At 43.2% G+C, this 27,693-nt stretch overlaps 1 protein-coding gene across 1 annotated transcript; it reads left to right on the top strand.

Moving 5' to 3' along the window:
• The first annotated feature begins 24,528 nt into the window (after positions 1–24,528).
• On the top strand, positions 24,529–27,330 carry LOC123167672 (uncharacterized protein At1g01500). Its single transcript, XM_044585528.1, has 2 exons — positions 24,529–25,139; positions 26,766–27,330. Exons 1-2 carry the CDS (start codon positions 24,642–24,644, stop codon positions 26,988–26,990), a joined length of 723 nt encoding a protein of 240 aa, XP_044441463.1. The 5' UTR covers positions 24,529–24,641; the 3' UTR covers positions 26,991–27,330.
• The last annotated feature ends 363 nt before the right edge of the window (positions 27,331–27,693 follow it).

Genomic DNA, 27,693 nt, shown 5'->3' with positions numbered 1-27,693 from the left:
CCGGACGAAAAAAAATAAATAAGAAAAAAGAGGCCATAAAAAAAGAGAGAAAAGGCCCAAAAAATGAGAGAAAAAGAGAGAAGGGACAATGTTACTATCCTTTTACCACACTTGTGCTTCAAAGTAGCACCATAATCTTCATGATAGAGAGTCTCCTATGATATCACTTTCATGTACTAGTGGGAATTTTTTATTATAGAACTTGGCTTGTATATTCCAATGATGGGCTTCCTCAAAATGCCCTAGGTCTTCGTGAGCAAGCGAGTTGGATGCACACCCACTTAGTTTCTTTTGTTGAGCTTTCATATACTTATAGCTCTAGTGCATCCGTTGCATGGCAATCCCTACTCACTCACATTGATATCTATTAATGGGCATCTCCATAGCCCGTTGATACGCCTAGTTGATGTGAGTCTATCTTCTCCTTTTTTTTCTTCTCCACAACCACCATTCTATTCCACATATATTGCTATATCCATGGCTCACGCTCATGTATTGCGTGAAGATTGAAAAAGTTTGAGAACACCAAAAGTATGAAACAATTGCTTGGCTTGTCATCGGGGTTGTGCATGATTTAAATACTTTGTGTGGTGAAGATAGAGCATAGCCAGACTATATGATTTTGTAGGGATAACTTTCTTTGGCCATGTTATTTCGAGAAGACATAATTGCTTAGTTAGTATGCTTGAAGTATTATTATTTTTATGAACTTTTGTCTTGAATCTTTCGGATCTGAATATTCATACCACAATTAAGAGAATTACATTGAAAATTATGCAAAGTAGCATTCCACATCAAAAATTCTGTTTTTATCATTTACCTACTCGAGGACGAGCAGGAATTAAGCTTGGGGATGCTTGATATGTCTCCAACGTGTCTATAATTTTTTATTGTTCCATGCTATATTATATTCTGTTTTGGATGTTAATGGGCTTTATTATACACTTTTATATTATTTTTGGGACTAACCTAATAACCGGAGGCCCAGCCCAAATTGTTGTTGTTTTTGCCTATTTCAGTGTTTCGCAGAAAAAGAATATCAAACGGAGTCCAAACGGAATGAAATCTTTGGGAACGTGATTTTCGGAACAAACGTGATCCAGAGGACTTGGAGTCCACGTCAAGAAATCAACCAGGAGAGCATGAGGCAGGGGCGTGCCTACCCCCTGGGTGCGCCCTCCACCCTCGTGGGGCCCACGTTGCTCCACCGACGTACTTCTTCCTCCTATATATACATACGTACCCCCAAACTATCAGATATGGAGCCAAAAACCTAATTCCACCGCCGCAACCTTTTGTACCCGTGAGATCCCATCTTGGGGCCTTTTCCGGCGCTCCGCCGGAGGGGGCATTGATCACTGAGGGCTTTGCTACCTCTTGAGCACTGCGTTGGTTTTCCCTTGAAGAGGAAAGGGTGATGCAGTAAAGTAGCGTAAGTATTTCCCTCAGTTTTTGAGAACCAAGGTATCAATCCAGTAGGAGACCACGCACGATGTAACGCCCCGGATCCGATGCGCCAGGTGTCTGCCAGTTATTCGCCGTCCTTGCCTTGTCATTTGCTTGCGTGTTGCATTTTGCCATGTCATCATATGCATTGCATCATCATGTTTTTCAAAACTTGCATCCGGTCCTTTTCCCCATTGTCCGTTTCGCGATCCGACACTCTCGCACGCGCCCGTCGCCACTCTCAGTCCTTGTTTCGTGAGCGGGAGAAAAACGTTCTCGGAATGGGCCGAGATTTGCCGAGTGGCCTTGGTATAGCACCGGTAGACCGCCCGTCAAATTCCGTTCCATTTGGAGGTCGTTTGATACCCCAACGGTTAACCGCGTACCCCGAAAACCCCCTTCTCTTTGCAGCCCAACACCCCTCCAAATCAGCCCACTAACCCAGCAAAACCCCGTCCATGCTTTGGGTCGTTCGATCACGATCGTGTGGGCGAAAACCGCATCCCGTTTGGACTCTCCTAGCCCCCTCTATCTATATATATGTGTGACTCCCCCGAAATTCGCGGTGCAAACCCTAGTCCTCTTCCTCCTCGCGCCGCCAGACATGTCCATCCGCGCCGGACATGTCCGCCGGACACGTCGCTCCGACCAATAGAGTCGCGCCACGTCACCTCCGCCGGATCCCTCCTCCACTCCGCGGGCGCCACGTCACCGACCCCGCCGCCGGTCAACGCCCTCCACCGCACCGGCCCGCTCGGGCCCGAGGCCGGCCCCCGCGGCCCGGTCGCCGCGCGCCGCCGCCCGTCTCCTCCCGCCGCAGGCCCGCGCCCGCTCCTCCGCTCGGCGCGCCCCGCCGCCCTTCGCCGGCGCCGCCGTCCCGCCGGCGAGCTCGCCGCCCCTCCGCCCGTCGTCTACGCCGCCGGCGGCCCGCGCCTCCCCGCGCCGGCTGTCCCTCGCCGCCCTCCACCGCCGAACATCGTCACCGCGCCGTCCCCGCGCTGGATCCGGCGAGATCCGGCCGGATCCCGCGTCTCCCCGGCGTCCTCAACCCCCGCCGGCCGCCGCCGTCGACAACTCCGGCGAGGTCCGTGGATCGGGATCAGATCCACCACCTCGCCCATCCAAACGCCTCCTCGCGCCCGGATCTCTCCGTCCCGGAACGTCCCCGTCCACTTTTCCCGCGAGGTGATTTTCGTCCAAGTCCCTGAAAACTCATGATATGTGTGCATCTTCGACCTGCCATAACTTCATGTGTGCTGCTCCGTTTCATGCATATAATATATCTAAATGTTCGTAATGAGATGCTCTTCATTTTGATACATTGTGCCATGCTTGTTTGAGATCATCTTGATGCCCTAATCATCATTGCAAGAGTGCTATATGATGTTATCTGCTGTCTGTTTTCACAACTTGGTGATTTGTCTTTTTCATTGCATTTTGTGTGTGCACCCTATGAGCATGAGCTCTGCATGTGTTTTAAACTACATCATGCCATCTTTACAGTGGTGCTAGTCTTGTATTTTTGTGATCTATGTGGTGACTAGCACAAGTATGCAAAGTAGCCTCCATGATGTTGCTGATTTCTGTGACTTAAGTCATTTCTGCTAAGTCCGAGTCTGTTATGTTGTGATGCCATGTAAACCTGCTGCTACAAGTCATTCTATGCATAATCTGAAGATGTTCACTAAGGGTGTTTTGTTATAAATGTTATGCTCTATCCATCCATGTCCTTATTTGCATTATAGCCTGCTGTAGCTTGTTGTGATCTTGCTCTACATTTGCTATAAAATGTTCCTGGCAGATTGCTTACATGTTAATCAATTTTGTCATGGTTGTTACTAGTGATCCATGCACCCTATGACTATGCTATTGCCATGTTTAGCTTCACATTTATGCCATCTTACTGTTGGTTACCTTTTCATGCCATGTAGTGTTGTGTGGTGAGTGGTTCAAGCTAACCAACATGCCTACTTATCGTTGTTTCTGCCATGAACTGTTATTTTTACCAAGACTGAATCTGTTTATGAAACTTGCTATGTCTACATGGGTGCCATCATATCTTCTGTGCCTTTTTGGCTCATGGTCATTAAGGGAATTTTGTTCTATGCAATTAGTAGATTTATGCCATGCCTTTGTTTGCGATGATTTGTTCCTGTAGCATGTTGATTGATAGCTCTAAACTTAGCAACCTGATGTTATTTCTGTCATGTCCAGTAATTTCTGCTAAGTCTGTGAAACTGTTATTATTTGCAATCTTGTCATGTCCTTTTGAGCATGTTCTAGTGATTTCTGGAGATAGCTCAGTGTTCATGTTTTGTTGTGCTTTACATGTACATCATGTCCATGCCTTTTGTTTGCATGTTGAGGTGCTGTAGCATATTGTTTTGATGCTTGCTAGATGCCTAGTTGCTGTGTGGACAGATTATTACTATATCTTGTTTGGAGTGTATGTGTTGCATCGTTGCTCCGTTTTGAGCATGCTCTATATGAAACTTGCTTAGTTTTGCATGTAGTTTCAAGTTACCTTGTTGCATCCTTGTTTTGAGAGTGTTTGCTTGATGTTTGTATGCATTTTGCATCAATGCCATGTTTAACTTGTTTTGCTCATATCTTCTAGGCTGTAGCTCTGAATTAAACGAACTTTATATGTAACTTGACTAGAATTTCGTGTAGATCATCTTGGTGCATTTTAACTTGCTGTTTAACAACTTGAACATAAGGTTTATTCAGATCTGGACCAATTTCGAAATTTGCATATGAGGACTTACCAGAATTGTCATATGTTGTTTCCGGCCTCATTTAAACTTGCTTTGATGTGCTGCTCTTGTATGCATCATCTCTTGCCATGAGTAGCTTCTTGTAGCCTTGTCATGCATCATACTTGATTGAGCATCATGCCTTGTCCATGTGTGGTGTGTTTACCATGTTGTGTGCTTCTTCTCGATAGTTCCCGTGTCGTTGCGATCGTAAGGATTCGTTCGTCTTTGTGGCTTCATCTTCTTCATGGACTCGTTCTTCTTCCTAGCAGGATTTCAGGCAAGATGACCGTCACCTTGGATCTCACTACTATCATTGCTATGCTAGTTGCTTCGTTCTATCGCTATGCTGCGCTACCTATCACTTGCTCTTCAAGCCTCCCAAATTGCCATGAACCTCTAACCTTTGTCACCCTTCCTAGCAAACCATTGTTTGGCTATGTTACCACTTTGCTCAGCCCCTCTTATAGCGTTGCTAGTTGTAGGTGAAGATGAAGATTGCTCCTTGTTGGATTATGTTTATGTTGGGATATCACAATATCTCTTATTTAATTAATGCATCTATATACTTGGTAAAGGGTGGAAGGCTCGGCCTTATGCCTGGTGTTTTGTTCCACTCTTGCTGCCCTAGTTTCCGTCATACCGGTGTTATGTTCCTTGATTTTGCGTCCCTTACGCGGTTGGGTGATTTATGGGACCCCCTTGACAGTTCGCTTTGAATAGAACTCCTTCAGCAAGGCCCAACCTTGGTCTTACCATTTGCCTACCACCTATTTCTTTTCCCTAGGGAGTCGCGCTCCCGAGGGTCATCTTTATTTTAACCCCCCCCCCCCCGAGCCAGTGCTTCTCTAAGTGCTGGTCTGAACTGAGTAGACTGCGGGGCCCCCTCGTGGAAACTCGAGGTCTGGTTTTACTCGTAGGATGTCTCATCCGATGTTGCCCTGAGAACGAGATATGTGCAGCTCCTATCGGGATTGTCGGCACATCGGGCGGCTTTGCTGGTCTTGTTTTACCATTGTCGAAATGTCTTGTAACCGGGATTCCGAGACTGATCGGGTCTTCCCGGGAGAAGGAATATCCTTCGTTGACCGTGAGAGCTTATAATGGGCTAAGTTGGGACACCCCTGCAGGGTATAAACTTTCGAGAGCCGTGCCCGCGGTTATGTGGCAGATGGAAATTTGTTAATATCCGGTTGTAGAGAACTTGACACTTGACTTAATTAAAACGCATCAACCGCGTGTGTAGCCGTGATGGTCTCTTCTCGGCGGAGTTCGGGAAGTGAACACGGTTTATGGGTTATGTTTGACGTAAGTAGGAGTTCAGGATCACTTCTTGATCATTACTAGTTGACGACCGTTCCGTTGCTTCTCTTCTCGCTCTTATTTGCGTAAGTTAGCCACGATACATTGCTTAGTCGCTGCTACAACCTCACCACTTTACCCCTTCCTTACCCATTAAGATTTGCTAGTATTGTTACCCATGGTAATGGGATTGCTGAGTCCTTGTGGCTCACAGATTACTACAACACCAGTTGCAGGTACAGGTTTTGTGATGATCTTGACGCGAGAGCGATGTTACTTGTTTTGGAGTTCTTCTTCTGCCTCTTCTTTGATCAGGGCATAGGTTTCAGGTCGGCAGCCTGGGCTAGCAGGGTGGATGTCGTTTGAGCTTCTGTTTGTGTTTCATCCGTAGTCGGATGTTGATCTTATGTATGATGTATTGATGTATTCTTGCGGCATGTGTATGTCTTGTATGTATCCCCATCTATTATGTAATGTTGATGTAATGATATCCACCTTGCAAAAGTGTGTCAATATGCGGTTCTATCCTTGGTGGGACCTTCGAGTCTCTTTAGGATAGTATCGCATATTGGGCGTGACACACGAGTCCCTCGCACCTACACAAACAAATAAATCCTCGCAACCAACGCGATAAAGGGGTTGTCAATCCCTTGACGGTCACTTACGAGAGTGAGATCTGATAGATATGATAAGATAATATTTTTGGTATTTTTATGATAAAGATGCAATGTAAAATAAAAGACAATAAAAATAACTAAGTGTTGGAAGATTAATATGATGGAAAATAGACCCGGGGGCCATAGGTTTCACTAGTGGCTTCTCTCAAGAGCATAAGTATTACGGTGGGTGAACAAATTACTGTTGAGCAATTGATAGAATTGAGCATAGTTATGAGAATATCTAGGTATGATCATGTATATAGGCATCACGTCCGAGACAAGTAGACCAACTCCTGCCTGCATCTACTACTATTACTCCACACATCGACCGCTATCCAGCATGCATCTAGAGATTAAGTTCATAAGAACAGAGTAACGCTTTAAGCAAGATGACATGATGTAGAGGGATAAACTCATGCAATATGATATAAACCCCATCTTGTTATCCTCGATGGCAACAATACAATACATGCCTTGCTGCCCCTACTGTCACTGGGAAAGGACACCGCAAGATTGAACCCAAAGCTAAGCACTTCTCCCATTGCAAGAAAGATCAATCTAGTAGGCCAAACCAAACTGATAATTCGAAGAGACTTGCAAAGATAACCAATCATACATAAAAGAATTCAGAGAAGATTCAAATATTGTTCATAGATAAACTTGATCATAAACCCACAATTCATCGGTCTCAACAAACACACCGCAAAAGAAGATTATATCGAATATATCTCCACGAGAGAGGGGGAGAACATTGTATTGAGATCCAAAAAGAGAGAAGAAGCCATCTAGCTAATAACTATGGACCCGAAGGTCTGAGGTAAACTACTCACACATCATCGGAGAGGCTATGGTGTTGATGTAGAAGCCCTCCGTGATCGATGCCCCCTCCGGCGGAGCTCCAGAAAAGGCCCCAAGATGGGATCTCACGGGTACAGAAGGTTGCGGCGGTGGAATTAGGTTTTTGGCTCCGTATCTGGTAGTTTGGGGGTACATAGGTATATATAGGAGGAAGAAGTACGTCGGTGGAGCAACGTGGGGCCCACGAGGGTGGAGGGCGCGCCTGGGGGGTCGGCGCGCCCCGCTACCTCGTGCCCTCCTGGTTGATGTCTTGACGTAGGGCCCAAGTCCTCTGGATCACGTTCGTTCCGAAAATCATGTTCTTGAAGGTTTCATTCCGTTTGGACTCCATTTGATATTCTTTTTCCGTGAAAATCTGAAATAGGCAAAAAGACAGCAATTCTAGGCTGGGCCTCCGGTTAATAGGTTAGTCCCAAAAATAATATACAAGTGTATAATAAAGCCCATTAATGTCCAAAACAGAATATAATATAGCATGGAACAATCAAAAATTATAGATACGTTGGAGACGTATCAAGCATCCCCAAGCTTAATTCCTGCTCGTCCTCGAGTAGGTAAATGATAAAAATAGAATTTTTGATGTGGAATGCTACTTGGCATAATTTCAATGTAATTCTCTTAATTGTGGTATGAATGTTCACATCCGAAAGATTCAAGATAAAAGTTTAATATTGACATAAAAATAGTAATACTTCAAGCATACTAACTAAGCAATTATGTCTTCTCAAAATAACATGGCCAAAAAAAGTTCATCCCTACAAAATCATATAGTTTAGTCATGCTCCATTTCCGTCACACAAGAATTCTCTCATCATGCACAACCCCGATGACAAGCCAAGCAATTGTTTCATACTTTAGTAATCTCAAACTTTTCAACCTTCACGCAATACATGAGCGTGAGCCATGGATATAGCACTATGGTGGAATAGAATATAATGATGGGGGTTATGTGGAGAAGACAAAAAAGGAGAAAGTCTCACATCAACGTGACTAATCAATGAGCTATGGAGATGCCCATCGATTGATGTTAATGCAAGGAGTAGGGATTGCCATGCAACGGATGCACTAGAGCTATAAATGCATGAAAGCTCAACAAAAGAAACTAAGTGGGTGTGCATCCAACTTGCTTGCTCACGAAGACCTAGGGCATTTGAGGAAGCCCATTGTTGGAATATACAAGCCAAGTTCTATAATGAAAAATTCCCACTAGTATATGAAAGTGACAAAACAAGAGACTCTCTATCATGAAGATCATGGTGCTACTTTGAAGCACAAGTGTGGAAAAAGGATAGGAACATTGTCCCTTTTTTTGGGGCCTTTTCTTTTTTTTATTTGGCCTTTCACTTTTTTTTATTGGGACAATGCTCTATGAATGATGATCATCACACTTCTATTTATTTACAAATAAATGATTACAACTCGATACTAGAACATAGTATGACTCTATATGAATGCCTCCGGCGGTATACCGGGATAGCAACGAATCAAGAGTGACATGTATGAAAAATTATGAACGGTTGCTTTGCCACAAATACGATGTCAACTACATGATCATGCAAAGCAATATGACAATGATGAAAGTGTCATGACAAACGGAACGGTGGAAAGTTGCATGGCAATATATCTCGGAATGGCTATGAAAATGCCATAATAGGTAGGTATGGTGGCTGTTTTGAGGAAGATATAAGGAGGTTTATGTGTGAAAGAGCGTATCATATCACGGGGTTTGGATGCACCGGCGAAGTTTGCACCAACTCTCAATGTGAGAAAGGGCAATGCACGATACCGAAGAGGATAGCAATGATGGAAGGGTAAGAGTGCGTATGATCCATGGACTCAACATTAGTCATAAAGAACTCACATACTTATTGCAAAAATCTACAAGTCATTAAAAACCAAACACTACGCGCATGCTCCTAGGGGGATAGCTTGGTAGGAAAAGACCATCGCTCGTCCCCGACCGCCACTCATAAGGAGGACACTCAAAGAACACCTCATGTTTCAAATTTGTTACATAACGTTTACCATACGTGCATGCTACGGGACTTGCAAACTTCAACACAAGTATTTCTCAATTTCACAACTACTCAACTAGCACGACTTTAATATCACTACCTCCATGTCTCAAAACAATCATCAAGCATCAAACTTCTCTTAGCATTTAGCACACTCATAAGAAAGTTTTTTTACTAGTCTTTGAATACCTAACATATTAGGATTAATTTCCCAACTTAAGCAAATTACCCTGCTGTTTAAGACTCTCAAAATAATATAAGTGAAGCATGAGAGAATAATAGTTTCTATAAAACAAAATCACCGCCCTGCTCTAAAAGATATAAGTGAAGCACTAGAGCAAAAACTATATAGCTCAAAAGATATAAGTGAAGCGCATAAAGTATTCTAATAAATTCCAAATCATATGTGGATCTCTCAAAAGGTGTGTACAGCAAGGATGATTGTGGCAAACTAACAAATAAAGACTCAAATAATACAAGACGCTCCAAGCAAAACACATATCATGTGGTGAATAAAAATATAGCTCCAAGTAAAGTTACCGATGGAAGTAGACGAAAGAGGGGATGCCTTCCGGGGCATCCCCAAGCTTTGGCTTTTAGGTGTCCTTAGATTATCTTGGGGTTCCATGGGCATCCCCAAGATTAGGCTCTTGCCACTCCTTGTTCCATAATCCATCAAATCTTTCACCCAAAACTTGAAAACTTCACAACACAAAACTCAGCAAAAAATCTCATGAGCTCCGTTAGCGAAAGAAAACAAAACACCACTTCAAGGTACTGTAATGAACTCATTCTTTATTTATATTGGTGTTAAACCTACTGTATTCCAACTTCTCTATGGTTTATAAACTATTTTACTAGCCATAGATTCATCAAAATAAGCAAACAACACATGAAAAACAGAATCTTCAAAAACAGAACAGTCTGTAGTAATCTGTAACTAACGCAAACTTCTGGAACTCCAAAACATCTACCAAAATAGGAAGACCTAGAAAATTTGTTTATTGATCAGCAGCAATTGGAATAAATATTTTATCATGTTCTGGTGATTTTTAACAATTATTTTTGTGAACAGAAAGTTTCTGGAATTTTCAGCAAGATCAAATAACTATCATCCAAGAAGATCCTATGGTTAAACTTGGCACAAACACTAATTAAAACATAAAAAAACATCTAACCAGAGGCTAGATCAAATATTTATTCCTAAACAGAAGCAAAAAGCAAAAAACTAAAAATAAAATTGGGTTTCCTCCCAACAAGCGCTATCGTTTAACGCCCCTAGCTAGGCATAATAGCAAGGATAGATCTAGGTATTGCCATCTTTAGTAGGCAATCCATAAGTGGCTCTCGTAATAGATTAATAAGGTAACTTTATTTTCTTTCTAGGGAAGTGTTCCATGCCTTTCTTTAACGGAAATTGGAATCTAATATTCCCTTCCTTCATATCAATAATTGCACCAATCGTTCAAAGGTCTACCAAGAATAATAGGACATGAAGGATTGCAATCTATGTCAAGAACAATAAAATCTACGGGCACATAATTCCTATTTGCAACAATAAGAACATCATTAATTCTTCCCATAGGTTTCTTAATGGTGGAGTCCGCAAGGTGCAAGTTTAGAGAGCAATCATCAAAATCACGGAAACCTAGCAAATCGCACAAAGTTTTTGGGATAGTGGAAACACTAGCACCCAAATCACACAAAGCATAGCATTCATGATCTTTAATTTTAATTTTAATAGTGGGTTCCCACTCATCATAAAGTTTTCTAGGGATAGAAACTTCCAACTCAAGTTTTTCTTCATAAGATTGCATCAAAGCATCAACGAAATGTTTAGTAAAGGCTTTATTTTGACTATAAGCATGTGGAGAATTTAGCACGGATTGCAACAAGGAAATACAATCTATCAATGAGCAATTATCATAATTAAATTCCTTGAAATCCAAAATAGTGGGTTCATTAATTTCTTCAACCCCACTTTTACTAATTTTTGCATCAAGATCTAAAAACTCCGAATTTTTGGAACGCCTTCTAGGTAAAGGTGGATCATATTCCGTCCCATCATTATCAAGATTCATATTGCAAAAAAAAGATTTAATAGGGGACACATCAATAACTTTTAGATCTTCATCTTTATTATCATAGAAATTAGAAGAACACGCTTTCACAAAGCAATCTTTCTTAACACGCATCCTAGCGGTTCTTTCTTTGCACTCATCAATGGAAATTCTCATGGCTTTGAGAGACTCATTGATATCATGCTTAGGAGGAATAGATCTAAGTTTCAAAGAATCAACATCAAGAGAAATTCTATCAACGTTCCTAGCCAATTCATCAATCTTAGGCAACTTTTCTTCAAGCAAAGCATTGAAATTCTTTTGCGAATTCATAAATTCTTTAACACTAGTCTCAAATTCAGAAGGCATCTTATTAAAAATTTCCATAAGAATTGTTGTAGGAATTACCATAATTATTAGAGGAATTACTAGGATACGGCCTAGGATTAAAGTTTCCTCTATACGCGTTATTAGCAAAATTATTCCTACCAACAAAATTCACATCCATAGATTCATTATTATTCTCAATCAAAGTAGACAAAGGCATGTCATTAGGATCAGAAGAAACACTTTTATTAGCAAATAATTTCATAAGTTCATCCATCTTTCCACTCAAAACATTAATTTCTTCTATCGCATGCACTTTTTTTATTAGTGGATCTTTCAGTGTGCCATTGAGAATAATTAACCATAATATTATCTAGGAGTTTAGTAGCTTCTCCTAAAGTGATTTCCATAAAAGTGCCTCCCGCGGCCGAATCTAAAAGATTTCTAGAAGCAAAATTCAACCCGTCATAAAATTTTTGTATAATCATCCACAAATTCAAACCATGTGTAGGGCAATTACGTATCATTAATTTCATCCTCTCCCAAGCTTGTGCAACATGTTCATGATCAAGTTGCTTAAAATTCATAATATCGTTTCTAAGAGAGATAATCTTAGCGGGAGGAAAATACTTAGAGATAAAAGCATCTTTGCACTTATTCCAAGAATCAATACTATTTTTAGGCAAAGACGAAAACCAAGCTTTAGCATGATCTCTAAGCGAAAAAGGAAATAGCTTCAATTTAACAATATCATTGTCCACATCTTTCTTCTTTTGCATATCACACAAATCAACGAAGCTATTTAGATGGGTAGCGACATCTTCACTACGAAGGCCGGCGAATTGATATTTCATGACAAGAGTCAACAAAGCAGCATTGATTTCACAAGATTCAGTATCGGTAAGAGGAGCAATCGGAGTGCTAAGAAAATCATTATTGTTGGTATTGGTAAAGTCACACAATTTAGTATTATCTTGAGCCATCGTGACAAGCAAGCAATCCAACACACGAGCAAACAAGAAGCAAGCGAGAAAAAGGCGAACGGAAAAGAGAGGGTGAATAAAACGGCAAGCGTGAAGTGGGGGAGAGGAAAATGAGAGGCAAATGGCAAATAATGTAATGCGGGAGATAAGGGTTTGTGATGGGTACTTGGTATGTTGACTTTTGCGTAGACTCCCCGGCAACGGCGCCAGAAATCCTTCTTGCTACCTCTTGAGCACTGCGTTGGTTTTCCCTTGAAGAGGAAAGGGTGATGCAGTAAAGTAGCGTAAGTATTTCCCTTAGTTTTTGAGAACCAAGGTATCAATCCAGTAGGAGACCACGCACGAGTCCCTCGCACCTACACAAACAAATAAATCCCCGCAACCAACGCGATAAAGGGGTTGTCAATCCCTTCACGGTCACTTACGAGAGTGAGATCTGATAGATATGATAAGATAATATCTTTGGTACTTTTATGATAAAGATGCAAAGTAAAATAAAAGACAATAAAAATAACTAAGTGTTGGAAGATTAATATGATGGAAAATAGACCCGGGGGCCATAGGTTTCACTAGTGGCTTCTCTCAAGAGCATAAGTATTACGGTGGGTGAACAAATTACTGTTGAGCAATTGATAGAATTGAGCATAGTTATGAGAATATCTAGGTATGATCATGTATATAGGCATCACGTCTGAGACAAGTAGACCGACTCCTGCCTGCATCTACTACTATTACTCCACACATCGACCGCTATCCAGCATGCATCTAGAGTATTAAGTTCATAAGAACGGAGTAACGCTTTAAGCAAGATGACATGATGTAGAGGGATAAACTCATGCAATATGATATAAACCCCATCTTGTTATCCTCAATGGCAACAATACAATACGTGCCTTGCTGCCCCTACTGTCACTGGGAAAGGACACCGCAAGATTGAACCAAAAGCTAAGCACTTCTCCCATTGCAAGAAAGATCAATCTAGTAGGCCAAACCAAACTGATAATTCGAAGAGACTTGCAAAGATAACCAATCATACATAAAAGAATTCAGAGAAGATACAAATATTGTTCATAGATAAACTTGATCATAAAACCACAATTCATCGGTCTCAACAAACACACCGCAAAAGAAGATTACATCGAATAGATCTCCACGAGAGAGGGGGAGAACATTGTATTGAGATCCAAAAAGAGAGAAGAAGCCATCTAGCTAATAACTATGGACCCGAAGGTCTGAGGTAAACTACTCACACATCATCGGAGAGGCTATGGTGTTGATGTAGAAGCCCTCCGTGATCGATGCCGCCTCCGGCGGAGCTCCGGAAAAGGCCCCAAGATGAGATCTCACGGGTACAGAAGGTTGCGGCGGTGGAATTAGGTTTTTGGCTCTGTATCTGGTAGTTTGGGGGTACGTAGGTATGTATAGGAGGAAGAAGTACGTCGGTGGAGCAACATGGGGCCCACAAGGGTGGAGGGCGCGCCTGGGGGGGTAGGTGCATCCCCTACCTCGTGCCCTCCTGGTTGATGTCTTGACGTAGGGTCCAAGTCCTCTGGATCACGTTCGTTCCGAAAATCACGTTCCCGAAGGTTTCATTCCGTTTGGACTCCGTTTGATATTCTTTTTATGCGAAACTCTGAAATTGGCAAAAAAACAACAATTCTGGGCTGGGCCTCTGGTTAATAGGTTAGTCCCAAAAATAATATAAAAGTGTATAATAAAGCCCATTAATGTCCAAAATAGAATATAATATAGCATGGAACAATCAAAAATTATAGATATGTTGGAGACGTATCAGGCTTCTACATCAACACCATAGCCTCTCCGATGATGTGTGAGTAGTTTACCTCAGACCTTCGGGTCCATAGTTATTAGCTAGATGACTTCTTATCTCTCTTTGGATCTCAATACAAAGTTCTCCACGATTCTCGTGGATATCTATCCGATGTAATCTTCTTTTGCGGTGTGTTTGTTGAGACCGATGAATTGTGGGTTTATGATCAAGTTTATCTATGAACAATATTTGAATCTCCTCTGAATTCTTTGATGTATGATTGGTTATCTTTGCAAGTCTCTTCGAATTATCAGTTTGGTTTGGCCTACTAGATTGATTTTTCTTGCAATGGAAGAAGTGCTTAGCTTTGGGTTCAATCTTGCGGTGTCCTTTCCCAGTGACAGCAGGGGCAGCAAGGCACGTATTGTATTGTTGCCATCGAGGATAACAAGATGGGGTTTATATCATATTGCATGAGTTTATCCCTCTACATCATGTCATCTTGCTTAAAGCGTTACTCTGTTCTTATGAACTTAATACTCTAGATGCATGCTGGATAGCGGTCGATGTGTGGAGTAATAGTAGTAGATGCAGGCAGGAGTCGGTCTACTTGTCACGGACGTGATGCCTATATACATGATCATACCTAGATATTCTCATAACTATGCTCAATTCCATCAATTGCTCAACAGTAATTTGTTCACCTACCGTAATACTTATGCTCTTGAGAGAAGCCACTAGTGAAACCTATGGCCCCCGGGTCTATTTTCCATCATATTAATCTTCCAGCACTTAGTTATTTCTTTTGCCTTTTATTTTACTTTGCATCTTTATTTCTCTTTATCATAAAAATATCAAAAATATTATCTTATCATATCTATCAGATCTCACTCTCGTAAGTGACCGTTGAGGGATTGACAACCCCTTTATCGTGTTGGTTGCAAGGTTCTTATTTGTTTGTGTAGGTGCAATGGACTCGTGCGTGATCTCCTACTGGATTGATACCTTGGTTCTCAAAAACTGAGGGAAATACTTACGCTACTTTACTGCATCGCCCTTTCCTCTTCAAGGGAAAACCAACGCAGTGCTCAAGAGGTAGCATGGGCCATCTTCTTTGATGTGATCAAAGCGAAGAAGAATCACTATGTGGATGTTCGGACCATCGATATTGACTATATGGAGAAGGATCATGTCTACTTTTGCGAAGCTCTTGAGATGTGTTCTCAGCTGAACATTCTCAGGATTATGCAGTTCAACAAGGACTTTGATGCTGATTTGGTGGCTCAGTTTTATGCCACGGTCCATCTTGGATCAGATGAGGAAAGAACTCTAACATGGATGACAAATGGCAAGCTGCTTTCTGTCAAGTGGAAGGCCTTCATGGAATTACTTGGCGTTGAATATCACGGTCTTGAGAACCCAGTTGGCTTTCGCCCTCACCGCAATGCAACTTCCACTCACAAGCAATCTCTCTGGCCATATTGTACCTTGAAGATTCACCCCGAGACTCAGAAGGAGACCTATGAGCTGCCTGCTTTTCTGGACATACTCCATCGCATCTTCAGGGAGACCCTCTTTCCTCGCATTGGAAACTTGGATATGGTACACTCTTTTCTCGTGGACATGCTTCTTTTCTGCCAGCATGAGAAGGAAGAAAACACTAGAGAATCCTTGGATATCTCTCATGTCATGTGGTCTGAACTGGTCTCCGCCATCTCTGAGCGCAAGTGCCCTATCTATGGACCGTTTATCATGTTGCTTTTTGAGAAGGCATGGGCGCGTGTTTATCCTAATGTGGTGCTGGAGACTGGGGAGTTAGTTTCTCATGAGATCAAGCGTCTGAGGAAGAAGGAGAACTGGCACACCTCGGCTCTGAGGTCTGGGATTCCGCCTGGAGCTGCTGACATTGAGACAAAGGCTGATGCTGATGATGACGATGACTATGAGCCCTCTGGAGCAGAGCCCTCATGGGCAAAGAAGCTCAAGAGCAAGAACAAACTCTTCTGCATGGAGTCTCATGGTCAGTACATGACTCATGTGTCTGAGAAGAAGGCCAGGAGCCATCACAAGGAGCTCATGCATCAGTTGGGTGCGACCGTTGCCAGCGGATCTGAGGGCAAGATCACTGATGAGGAGGAGTGGGTTCAGCAGCACTGCCCGTGCACCGATTCAGACACCGAGCAGTTTCCTACTGACGATGGCGGTGCAGACGATCCCGCTGGGATGTGATGATGGAGATCCTCAGTTTGCTATCAGCTGGAGCCGTAGCAGCGCTCTTTGCCTTTTTGGTGTCTCGATGCCAAATGGGGAGAGAGCTTAGGGATTTGTCGTTGTCAAGTTGCGAGCGTGTGTTTGTGTGGTTTGTTTGCCTTGCATGTCTTTCTCACAAACTCTTTTCTCGTCTTTTGCGTTTGTTTGGTTTGTGCTTATGAGACCTGGTACCCTATCATATGGTGTGAGACATATGCTACCTTATCCTTTTATTATCTAGTTTGTCGAGTACCTTGGTAGTATGTGAGTTGCATGCTTATCCTGTTATATACTTTTCTCACTCCTACTCTTATGCATCCGAGCTTTATATGTTCCATTACTTGTTGCTAATGATGTCAGACTATAAAATATAGGGGGAGTGTTGATCCTAATGTGTGTGCTTTGCATTCCAAAGGCACCTCTAATTAGGTGCACACATTCAGGGGGAGCTCCGTCTATATTTTGTAGTTTTGGGATTCATTTACTTTCTTGTCTTCCTTTGTGCAAATCCCGTGTTGTCATCAATCCACCAAAAAGGAACGCCTTTGCGGACTAATCATGTGTGTTGAGTATTTCAGAGATTCATCCTTTGGCACGAGACGATTCCTTCCCCTCAGAGTTTTATGCGAATACGATGTAGCTCTTTCGTTTCAGTTTTGGTGGACTTGTTTCGTAGGAGTCACCGTACTATCAAGAGGGGGTCCGCATTGGATAGGATAGGGTGGAATCAACATGTACACATCTCCTTTGCACCCAGTGAGCCTTCCCGCTTCGATGGAGGGTCCCTCGTTGCTTCCTGTGTGAAATCTGGTCCCAGCGGTAGTACCGCAGAACCCAGCGGTAGTACCGCTCAAGAGCCACAAGCGGCAGTACCGCTCCACAGCGGTAGTACCGCCTGGGGCTCTCAGCCGTAGTACCGCCTGGGGCTCTCAGCCGTAGTACCGCTGCTGTTCTGAGCTCCTATTGCCTCGACTCGAGGGTGTCGCCTCTCGTGTCGGGTTTTGCAGCACTGGCAGCGGCAGTAGAGGCGGTAGTACCGCTCGTAAGCGGTAGTACCGCCCCTACCACCGCTGCTAGTACCGCCCTGGGTCCAGATCCTGCTCCGCCTCTGGCCTTCCTCAGTCTGCACGGCAGTACCGCGAGGGGGAGCGGTAGTACCGCGGCCCCCAGCGGTAGTACCGCTCTGTGCAGGGCTGAATGGGGGTAACGGTTGGATTGTTTCCCCCCTTATAAAAGGAGGTCTTCTTCTCCAAGTTGACACACCTTTTCCTCCCAAGCTCCATTGTTGCTCCAAAGCTCTTTTTTGCCCGATCTCTCTCCCTAGCCAATCAAACTTGTTGATTCTTTGGGGTTTGGTTGAGAAAGCCCGGATCTACACTTCCACCAAGAGAAATTTGATTCCCCCCACTAATCCCTTGCGGATCTTGTTACTCTTGGGTGTTTGAGCATCCTAGACGGTTGAGGTCACCTCGGAGCCATATTCCATTGTGGTGAAGCTCCGTGGTATCGTTGGGAGCCTCCAATTGAGTTGTGGAGATAGCCCCAACCTTTTTTGTAAAGGTTCGGTTGCCGCCTTCAAAGGCACCAATAGTGAAATCACGACATCTCGCATTGTGTGAGGGCGTGAGGAGAATATGGTGGCCCTAGTGGCTTCTTGGGGAGCATTGTGTCTCCGCACCGCTCCAACGGAGACGTACTTCCCCTCAAAGGAAAGGAACTTCGGTAACACATCCTCGTCTCCGCCGGTTCCGCTATTGGTTATCTCTCACCTTTACTTGTGCAAGCTCATATTGTGTATTCCTTGCTTGCTTGTGTGCTTGTTGTTGTTGCATCATATTGGTTGCTCACCTAGTTTCATATCTAGACAACTTACTTTGATGCAAAGTTTAAACTGGTAAAGAAAAGCTAAAAATTGTTAGTTGCCTATTCACCCCCCTCTAGTTAACTATATCGATCCTTTCACCATGGCGCTCAAACAAATAAAAGCTACGCATGGACGCAACTATAGATCAATCAAGGTGCTTACTTGTGTGCTTGGTTTGAGGCTAGCTTTCCATGTACGAACGAACGGCATGGAACTTCAAATATTTTTTTGGAAAATGCAATACATTTTAAATTTTTGAATATTTTGTGGAAATTGCGTATATTTTTTGAAGAAAGAACAAATGTTGAGTTTTTCGAACATATTTTGAATTTGAACAAAATTTTGATTCCAATTTTCTTTGAAAAGCACGAACGTTTTTTACTTTTTTTGTCATTTTCAAAGTTTAATTCCGAACATTATTTAGAAAATGCGATCAATTATTGAAATTCCCTTTTTTTAAATGAACGGTTTCTCTAAAAGACATTGAACTTTTTTCAAATTTTGTGACTTTTTGAAAATGAAAAATGAAAAATAATCAAGTAGACTAGTTGCATGTTAATGATGAACTCGCGAATAGGACAAAAAAACGGCCGGCCCAGTTATGAGTCGATTGTGGATATGCAACTCGGATAAAAAAAGGTCAAACCCAGTAGTTAGTCGATGGTGGACTTGCAATTGTGTTAAAAAAATCCTGGCCAATTGCGAGTCAAGGATGGACTTGCAACTCGGAAAAATACATAATCAAGGGTCGTGTTGCATGTCAATGGGGAACTTGCAACTGGTTAGAAATGGTCGGGCCTAGTTGTGAGTCGATAGTTGACTTGCAACTACGAAAAATTAAGAAGATCAAAGGTCATAGTTGCGTGTCGATGGTTGACTTGGAACTGATAGAAAAAGGGTCAGACCCGGTTGCAAGTCGATGTTTGTCTTGGAACTGAGACCTAAAAAGGTCGGACCCCCAGTCGCAAGTTGAGGGTGGACTTGCAATTGGGAGAAAACAAAAGGCCGCTCCTAGTTACGAGTCGAGGGTGGGATTGCAACTGGGACAAAAAAAGGTCGGGCCCCAGTTGCGAGTCAAGGATGGCTTGCAAGTGGAAGAAAAAACTGTCGGGCCCCAGTTACGAGTCAAGGGTGGACTTGCAACTAGGACAAAAAAGGTCGGGCCCGAGTTGTGAGTCGAAGATGGACTTGCAAGTGGGACAGAAAAGCATGGGCCCCGGTTGCGAGTCGAGGGTGGACTTGCAACTAAGACAAAAAAATTGGGCGGGCGCCAGTTGCGAGTCGTGGGTGGACTTGCACATGGGACAAAAAAGGGTTGGTCTCCAGTTGCGAGTCGAGAGTGGACTTGCAACTGGGACAAAAAAATATGGGCCCAATTTCGTGTCGATGGTGGACTTGCAACTAGGACTGTACAAAATTACGATACCGGTTGCCAGTGGATGATGGACTTACAACTAAGACAACTATAAACTATGAGCCCTAGTTGCGAGTCAAAAGTGGAGTTGCAACTCGGATGAAAAATCAACTATAGTCCTGTTTGAATTTTGATGACTTTTGAATTTGGTTTAAGGAAGATTTTCAAGAAAAATTGGAGACAAAAAAACTACACTGGAATTGGGCCAGATCAAAAGAGAAAATAAAACAAAGAAATTGAAGAAAAAAACATGTAAATGTGATATGCACAAAATAAAAACGAGCCAAGTCAAAGGAAAAGGAAAAACAATAAAAAGGTCGAAAAGTTGCACATGGTGGGCCACTGGGCCTCTCGCACAACACCATGCTTTCGACAACAAAAATCTAGAAATCGTAGTTGAAAAGTTTACTTAAAATGCAATCTAAAAACAAAAGGCAACACAACTAGTAAAAAGAATGGAAATGTGAGTGGTAATGAGTAGAGAGTGTCGAACAGGGAATTCCCTATTCGCCGCTTACTGCGGCAAGTAGTCGCCGCTTCGCACAGGCGCAACTCACCCTGGGCCGGCCCATTTGAGTGGTTTCGCCTCGCGAGATGAACAGCAAAAAACGATCGCGCTAGGGATCGAACCTACGACCTCCAGTAGCGGAACACATCGCGCTAGCCACTGCGACTGGCTTGTGCATATGTAAGAATAGCAATGCTAAACTTAAAGAAACTAAAAACGAGGAAAAAAAACCATTTGTTCCTTCTACTATTTTTTCTTCAGTCTTATTCTGACTTTCTTTTTTCTCGTTTTCTTTGTCTTATTCTTTTTTTTTTTACTTTTTCTTTGAAAGCTTTTCGAAAATTTCAAATATGGTTCAGAATTTTCAAAAATATTATTTTTGTCAAAAATTGTTCATATTTCTGAAATAGTGTTCACATTTACAAAATTTTGTTCACAATTTCGAAAAATGTTCCTGATTTTTTTGTCTGTTTTCTTTCTTTTTCTCAAAAGAAATTCAAAATATTCAAATTTTGTTCGTATTTTCATAAAATTTTCAGTTTTCGAAAAAATGTTCTCCAATTCAAAATTTGTTCCCGTTACACAAAAAGTTCAAAACTTTCGAAATGCAGAAAATATACCGGATTTCATAAAATTTTCGTGTTTTCATAAAATGTTCGCGCTTCCAAATATGTTCGGGATTTTTAAAAATTGTTCTCTATTTCAAAATTTGTTCTCAAGATTCAAAAAAATGTTTGTGCTTTAAAAAATTGTTCACGCTTCCAAATTTGTTAAGGATTTTTCAAAATTGTTCTCTATTTCAAAATTTGTCCTCGAGATTCAAAAAATGTTCGTGCTTTAAAAAATTGTTTGCGCTTCCAAATTTGTTCGGGAGTTTTCAAATTTTGTTCTCAAGATTCAAAAAATGTTCGTGCTTTAAAAATTGTTCGCGCTTCCAAATTTGTTCTCCATTTCCAAAAAAATTCTAAAGATTCAACACATGTTTGTGCTTTAAAAAATTGTCCGTGCTTCCAAATTTGTTCTCTGTTTCAAAATTTGTTCTCAAGATTCAGAAAATGTTTGTGCTTTAAAGAAATGCCACAAATTCCAAAAATGTTTGGGAAATTCAAAAGTTGTTTGTGTTTCCAAATTTTGTTTCAAAATTTGTAAAATTGTTCCTGTTCAGTTTTTTGGGTAGTTTAAAAAATGTTTCCATTCTAAAAAATATGTTTGCGTCTCCAAAATTCGTTTGTGTGTTGAAAAATGTTTGAGTTTTCTTAAAATTTGTAAAAAAAAACTAATAATGTCGCGTTTGATAAAACATTCACGTTTTGTTTTTGATATTTGGAAAATCGTAAAGGATGTTTTTCAAACAGTCTTATACTTTGTTTAGTTCTTGTAGGTTTCCGCTGTGGTTTGGTCAACTGAGCGCTTCCATCCTAGTGGCTAGTAGGGTGCGAGTGCAAGTCGAAAGTACTATGTTCGATTCCCAGCCATCACGCCTTGCTATTTTTTTTGCAAATTATCACTTGTATTTGCAGCGCACTCCAATGCGCCGGCCCAATCGGCGCACTGCAGCGACGTGCGTGTGCGAAGTCGCGTCGCCCCTTGTGCGTCGGCGCCCTGTTGGACGCAACGAGCGTCCAGTAGGAGCTCCCGTCGAACAAGAACAAAAGACATAAACACGTGCTCACTCTACCATTCAATTCTCCCTACTGAAAAACAACATATCTTTCTACACAGACCCGGCCCAAACAAAGACAAAGAACAGGCCCAGACAAAAAAGCAGCCCAGACACGAAACAACAACACGCCGCAGACGCATGAAAAAAGTGAAACAACTAGGGCGTGTTTCGTTCACATCTCTGTTTTAGAGCATTTTGCATACTTGTCCCAGTCAGACCTGGGTAAATGCAGGCTAAAACCAATATCTGCATGTAGTTTGGTTGCCTACATTAGGCTTTCTACATGAGGGAATCAGCTAGTCAGCATGCTGTTTGGTTGCCTGCGTCGCTATTGTTAAACAAACAACACGTTGTTTGGTTGCAAACAGCTAAAAATGTGATCACCACTTTTCACTAGTGGTGACCTCGTCATGTCTTGTTCTAGCTAGGAAACAAATGATAGTTTATCCTAGCTACTAGCAAATGACAATATAAATTATTAAGAGCCAACATGGCTGAATAGGGAAAGTTCAATGATACTAACTAGGTGCAAATTCATCCTCTTACTCTTCCTCTTCCTCTGCTGCTGATGTGCTGCTTCCCCTTCCTTGCTTCTGCTGTTGTCTCTTTCTTCTTCTTCCGCTTGTTCTTTTGCTTTAGATCCTTGTCTGACCTCTATTATCCAACATTGCCTGAGCCCACTCCAACATTTTGTTCTTCCATGCTTCATTGTCGAACGCCTCCACACCATGGCCTGAGCTGATCACCTTATCAGGAGTCACATCCTCCTCCTCCGGCACAAATTCATCAACTTCCCATTGCAGGATCCAGTTGTGAATGATGCAACATGCCAGAACAAGCTTCACCTGAGTAGGGTAAGGGTAGAATGGCTTCTGATCCAGGATCTTAAACCTGTTCTTCAGAGCTCCAAAGGCCCTCTCAACAACCACTCTAAGGCTGGAGTGTCTGAGATTGAACAGTTCCTGAGGAGTCCTAGGATAGGTCCTACCAGCAAACTCGTTCAGATGGTACCTGGTTTTCCTGAAGGGTGGAAGAACATCTGGCCGACATGCATAGTCAGCATCTCCAAGGTAGAACTTGCCATCGGGGATGTTGATGCCATCATGACGACTCATGCTATCTGAGAATGTTAGCATCATGTGCTGATCCTTCCCAGCCAACCAGCACATATGTGAACTTCAGATCGAAGTCAACAACAGTTAGCACATTCTGACTTGTGTAGTGCCTCCTCCCTCTATATGCTGCAGTTTGTGACCTCTTCACTCTAGCAGTGACATGAGTACCATCTATTGCTCCAATGCAATCCTGGAATGGCATTACAATATGCTGCTAGTCTACTACAGAACAATAACAACATATGAAGGCATGAACTACATTCTGTAAGTGCTCACCTTGAAGTATGGATACCATCTTGGGCTAGTGCGAATCTTGGTAGGAGTCCGGCCGGTTGGTGACCTGATCATCTCTCCTCTGAGCTCCCCAACAACATGCAACACTTGCTTGAAGTACCTGGAGATGGTCTCCATTGACCTCCTGAAGGTGTTGTGTACAACCATGAACCTCTGGTTATGACCAACAACATGGAGGAACGTGGCCACTTGTTCTTCCACAGTGGTGTGGATGCTATCTTCTAGCACCCCCTGCTCCTAAACGTCTGCACAACCCTGGCAAAAGGTGCTCTTTTCATTGGAAGCATCCACAGAGCCTCTGTGTCGTTGCAGTTGTAGATGTAGTTCAGATTCACTATCCTTTCTTGATCCTGGATTAACATCGGACCATATCGGATGCGAGGTTTCTCATTCCGACGAACAGCTATCTTATGGACCAACATGATTCAAGCCTGAACCACAGCTATCAGCGATGCTTCCTAAACTAAAAGCTTCGTCCGTTCATCCACAACCTAAGCGACATCCAGGATGTGGTTAGCGATGGCGCTATCGACCCTAAACAGTCCTATCGAACGACCTAACACATAACAGAGGAGGGGGAGGGGGTTGCTTACCAGCTTCGAGGTTGGGGGAGACATGACGGAGACGAGGATGGCTGGACGGAGACGAAGAAGAAAGGGAGAAGCAGCTGGGGAGTGCTCCTGCCGCCTCTTGTTGCTGCAGGGGAGTGTCGCAGCCTAAGATCTGAGTTGTCGCCGCTGTCGCAGCCACAGATCTGAGTCGTCGCCGCCGCCGGTGCCAACAACAGAGGAGGGTTTGTCCTACAGCTAGAGGTGAGCGAGTAAATGGGGTGGTGAGGGTGTATTTGGCGCCACCCCGCCTCGACTGATTTTCCCCTCCCGCCATCTCCGCCGGCATGCCCCTGCACCGCGCCGCCCTACGCCGCGTTTTCGTTTTTCGCCCCACTTAGCTTGACTCGCTGGAAGCGGCCGATTCGAGCGCTCCCAGCAAGCCAGGCTCTGGGGTGCTTTAAGTTCCGTGCAGATGCGAGTCAGGCCGGCCTGCAGGCAACCAAACGATCCATTTTCATCCCGCCCAACCCTGGTTGAGCTGTATGCAGCCACCAAACGCGTCCCTAGCGATCAAAAAATTCATCTAAAAAGAATTACTGATTAAAAAAAGAAAAACTAAGGAGAGATCACATCTAAATCCAACAGTTTTGGACTTAGATGTAAGATAAGTACTCCATGTGAAATAGCAAAACTGTAATTGCTTTCTGTAATCTCAAAATCGATTAACCGTATCCGTCTCCACCTTTAAGCTTTCCAATGGCGGAACCCTAAGCTAATTCCACGCCTCCCACCTCGCGCAGCGCGCATGGACCAGCCGGCGTCGGACGCCGGCGGCTTTCTCGAGGTCCGCCTCTTCTACGTGCGCCTATCGCCCCGCGGCTCCGGAGCTGCCGCCCCGCCACGGCTCTCGCTGGCCATCCACCACGCCGGGGCCGAGGCCTCCCCCTCCTCGCTCCCTCTCCGCCTCGACCGCCGCGACCCAGTCTCTGGCGAGGCCACCTACGTCTCCACCGCGGCCGCGCGCCTCCCCCCACCCGACGCCTCCTTCGAGGTTGCAGACCACCGCGACGCCGCCCTCCTCCGAGGCACCCTTCGACGGTGCCCTGACGCCAAGGCCGATTCCCCTGCCTGGGCGATCGACTGCGTCCCCGCCGATGCAGCGGTGGCCTCAGCCTCGGCCTTTGAGGTCTATGTTGCCGGGTACTGTGCAGGCGAACCCGCCGTTCTCACGCGAGCCCTGCGGCTGGCCACCCCGGAAGAGGCTGCTGGCGGGTTGGTTCGCCGGCGATCAGCGCCTTTGGCGGTGAGTTGATCAAAATTCGACAGCATTAGTTGTTCCATCTTACTGATTAGTGCGACCTACAAGGGATGTAGCTTTGCTATATGAACAATTGTGGCAACAAAAAGGGATCCTAATAATGTACTCCCTCCGTCCCATAATATAAGAGCGTTTTTTACACTAGTGTAGTGCCAAAAACGTTCTTATATTATGGGACGGAGGGAGTAGTATATGCATAGGCTGCAGAATGTGGTTGTGTGCCTGCTTGTTTGAACTATTGATTGGCGCCAGGTGACAGGCAAATGCTCTGATAGCCAGATTATGTGTGGACTTCTCTTCCAGTTCTTCCTATATATGCATGTACTAGTGCTCTAGCATTTGGGGGCATAGCCCCAGTCTCACTTTTATGATTTTATCACATAGATATAGTAGTGTCTCGTTATTGTAACTGCTTTGCTCGTTCAGGGTGTTTGTGGTTGCGAATTTGCCCTGCTTTTCAGCAAACATTTGTCGCCAACTGTGCTCTCTCTACGCCCGAAAATGGGAAAGCTGCTTTAGATGTTACGCCCTCCCTGTAACTTTCTGTTGTTAACTGATTATGACTGGTATTCTGGTAAAAATGTCTTTTACTAGACTTTTGAATTTATATTGCCTATTGTTGCAAAGTACTCTTGTAGATTTATAAAACAATATTTAGAAGTGTCATGTTGATTATTATTTTTAGTATTAGTGTTGTCGGTACATTTGATAAATATATTCTACTCCCTCCGTTCCTAAATATAAGTCTTTTTAGAGATTCCACTACAAACTACATACGGTTGTATATAGACATATTTTAGAGTGTAGATTCATTCATTTTGCTTCGTATGTAGTCCATAATGGAATCTCTTATAAGACTTATATTTAGGAACGGGGGGAGTATATGGATGGAAATCCTAGCCACATAGTCTATTATTTATTTCTGTGTTGGCTAGTGTAGCTTGGAGTATTATAAAGTTGAACGTAACTTAATCTTTTTGCCATGTGATCATGCATTAGATCATACATGTAGATCTCATCTTAAAAGGATTATCAAGCGGCATATTATGTAGTAAGATAGGAACTGGTGGTGTAGGGATGCTGCTATTATCCTTTAGTAGCCTGATTGCTATGTGCCCCCTCTTCAAAATTGGATCAAGCAGGTATTCTTATGTTATGATATTACCTAATGATGCAACAAAGGTGGCCACATTCACTTTGCAACCAGACTCATGTCATATGTTAATAAGGGTTTGAAACTTCAAAGCACGGTGAACTACACCTGTTAGCTTAGGTCTACTTTCCAGCCGTCTCTTGGTAAATTTTTCGCAGTGTTTCCTTTGATGATTCGTTTGAGCCTGTCACTGTGAGGTCACAGGTATTAGGTTCCATGAGTTTTTGTTTTAATCTTGCTGTTTCAGATAATCTTGTTGTGTTCAAGGTTCAGGGACAGTGGGAAATTGTTGCTAAGTCAGGGTATTACAACGTTTGATGCCATGTCTTTTACTGACATTATCTTGGGGTATTTGCTTTGTCACACTTCAGTTGGAACAGCATGCATGGGGTGAATCTTGGTTTCTTATTTATTGAACCCCTAAATTTTCTGTTAGTTAATTAGTGTCTCTTTGGCAGGCTATGTGTGATGAAGACGAGAGTGACTTGAACATGGGAACCAGGGCATACCCTGAAGGATGGTACTCTGATGACGACGACGGGCAACTCACATGGTTCAACGCTGGTGTTAGGGTTGGCGTCGGGATTGGCCTGGGAGTCTGTGTTGGAGTTGGTATAGGCGTTGGGCTCCTCATGAGCTCCTACCAAGCAACGGCCAGGAACCTGAAGAGGCGGTTCTTCTGACACTGTCGCTACAAAGGCACACGCTCGGACGGCCAGTAAGTAGAGACAGCCCATCCGATGATGTTCCGCAGTGAACCAACCGCCGTATGTATAGTTGGTGGATTTGTTGTTCGTTGCATTGTTGCTGGTCGTGTGGAGTTTTTGACTCGTGTAGCTCTCATCTCTGTGTATGTAATCTGTGAAGGTGTCCCTGAACTTGTGGAAGTGGCAAAAATGGGTTCGGCATGGAGCAGCCGCACTGTGGCCTTATTTTGTACGCTTCAGAATTGTGCTATAAGTCAATAATGTCTATACAAGTGCGACCTTTCGCTATGAGCGAATGTTGTCGGATGTGGGTAAAGATTGTTCGTTAGGCAACTTGTCCATGATGAGCCGTTCTACCTGACAGAACAAAATTGTCAATGTGTTGTAGAGGGGAACTTGGTGAAAAGGGGGAAAAGAATGCTCGGAGAGGGATCGTGTACAGTACAGTAGTTGATAAAACCAATGTGGAGGAGAGAGAAATTATAAGAAAAGACTTGTCTTCTTTAGAAATGATCTCTAAGCACAATTTGTCTCACCGGATTTTTAGGAATAACTAGTTATTGAAGATAAGACTAAGAGATAATCCATTGTAGACATGTTTTTATTGTTATATTCAAATCACATACAAGGTTTAAGATAAAACTATCTTGTAAACCACTGCACATGCCCTAAGACAATA

Source organism: Triticum aestivum, chromosome 7D (genome assembly GCF_018294505.1).
Source record: "Triticum aestivum cultivar Chinese Spring chromosome 7D, IWGSC CS RefSeq v2.1, whole genome shotgun sequence".
NCBI classification, from domain to species: Eukaryota; Viridiplantae; Streptophyta; class Magnoliopsida; order Poales; family Poaceae; genus Triticum; species Triticum aestivum.
The sequence above is the reverse complement of the archived record's forward strand: the minus strand, read 5'-3'. Positions and strand labels throughout refer to the sequence as shown.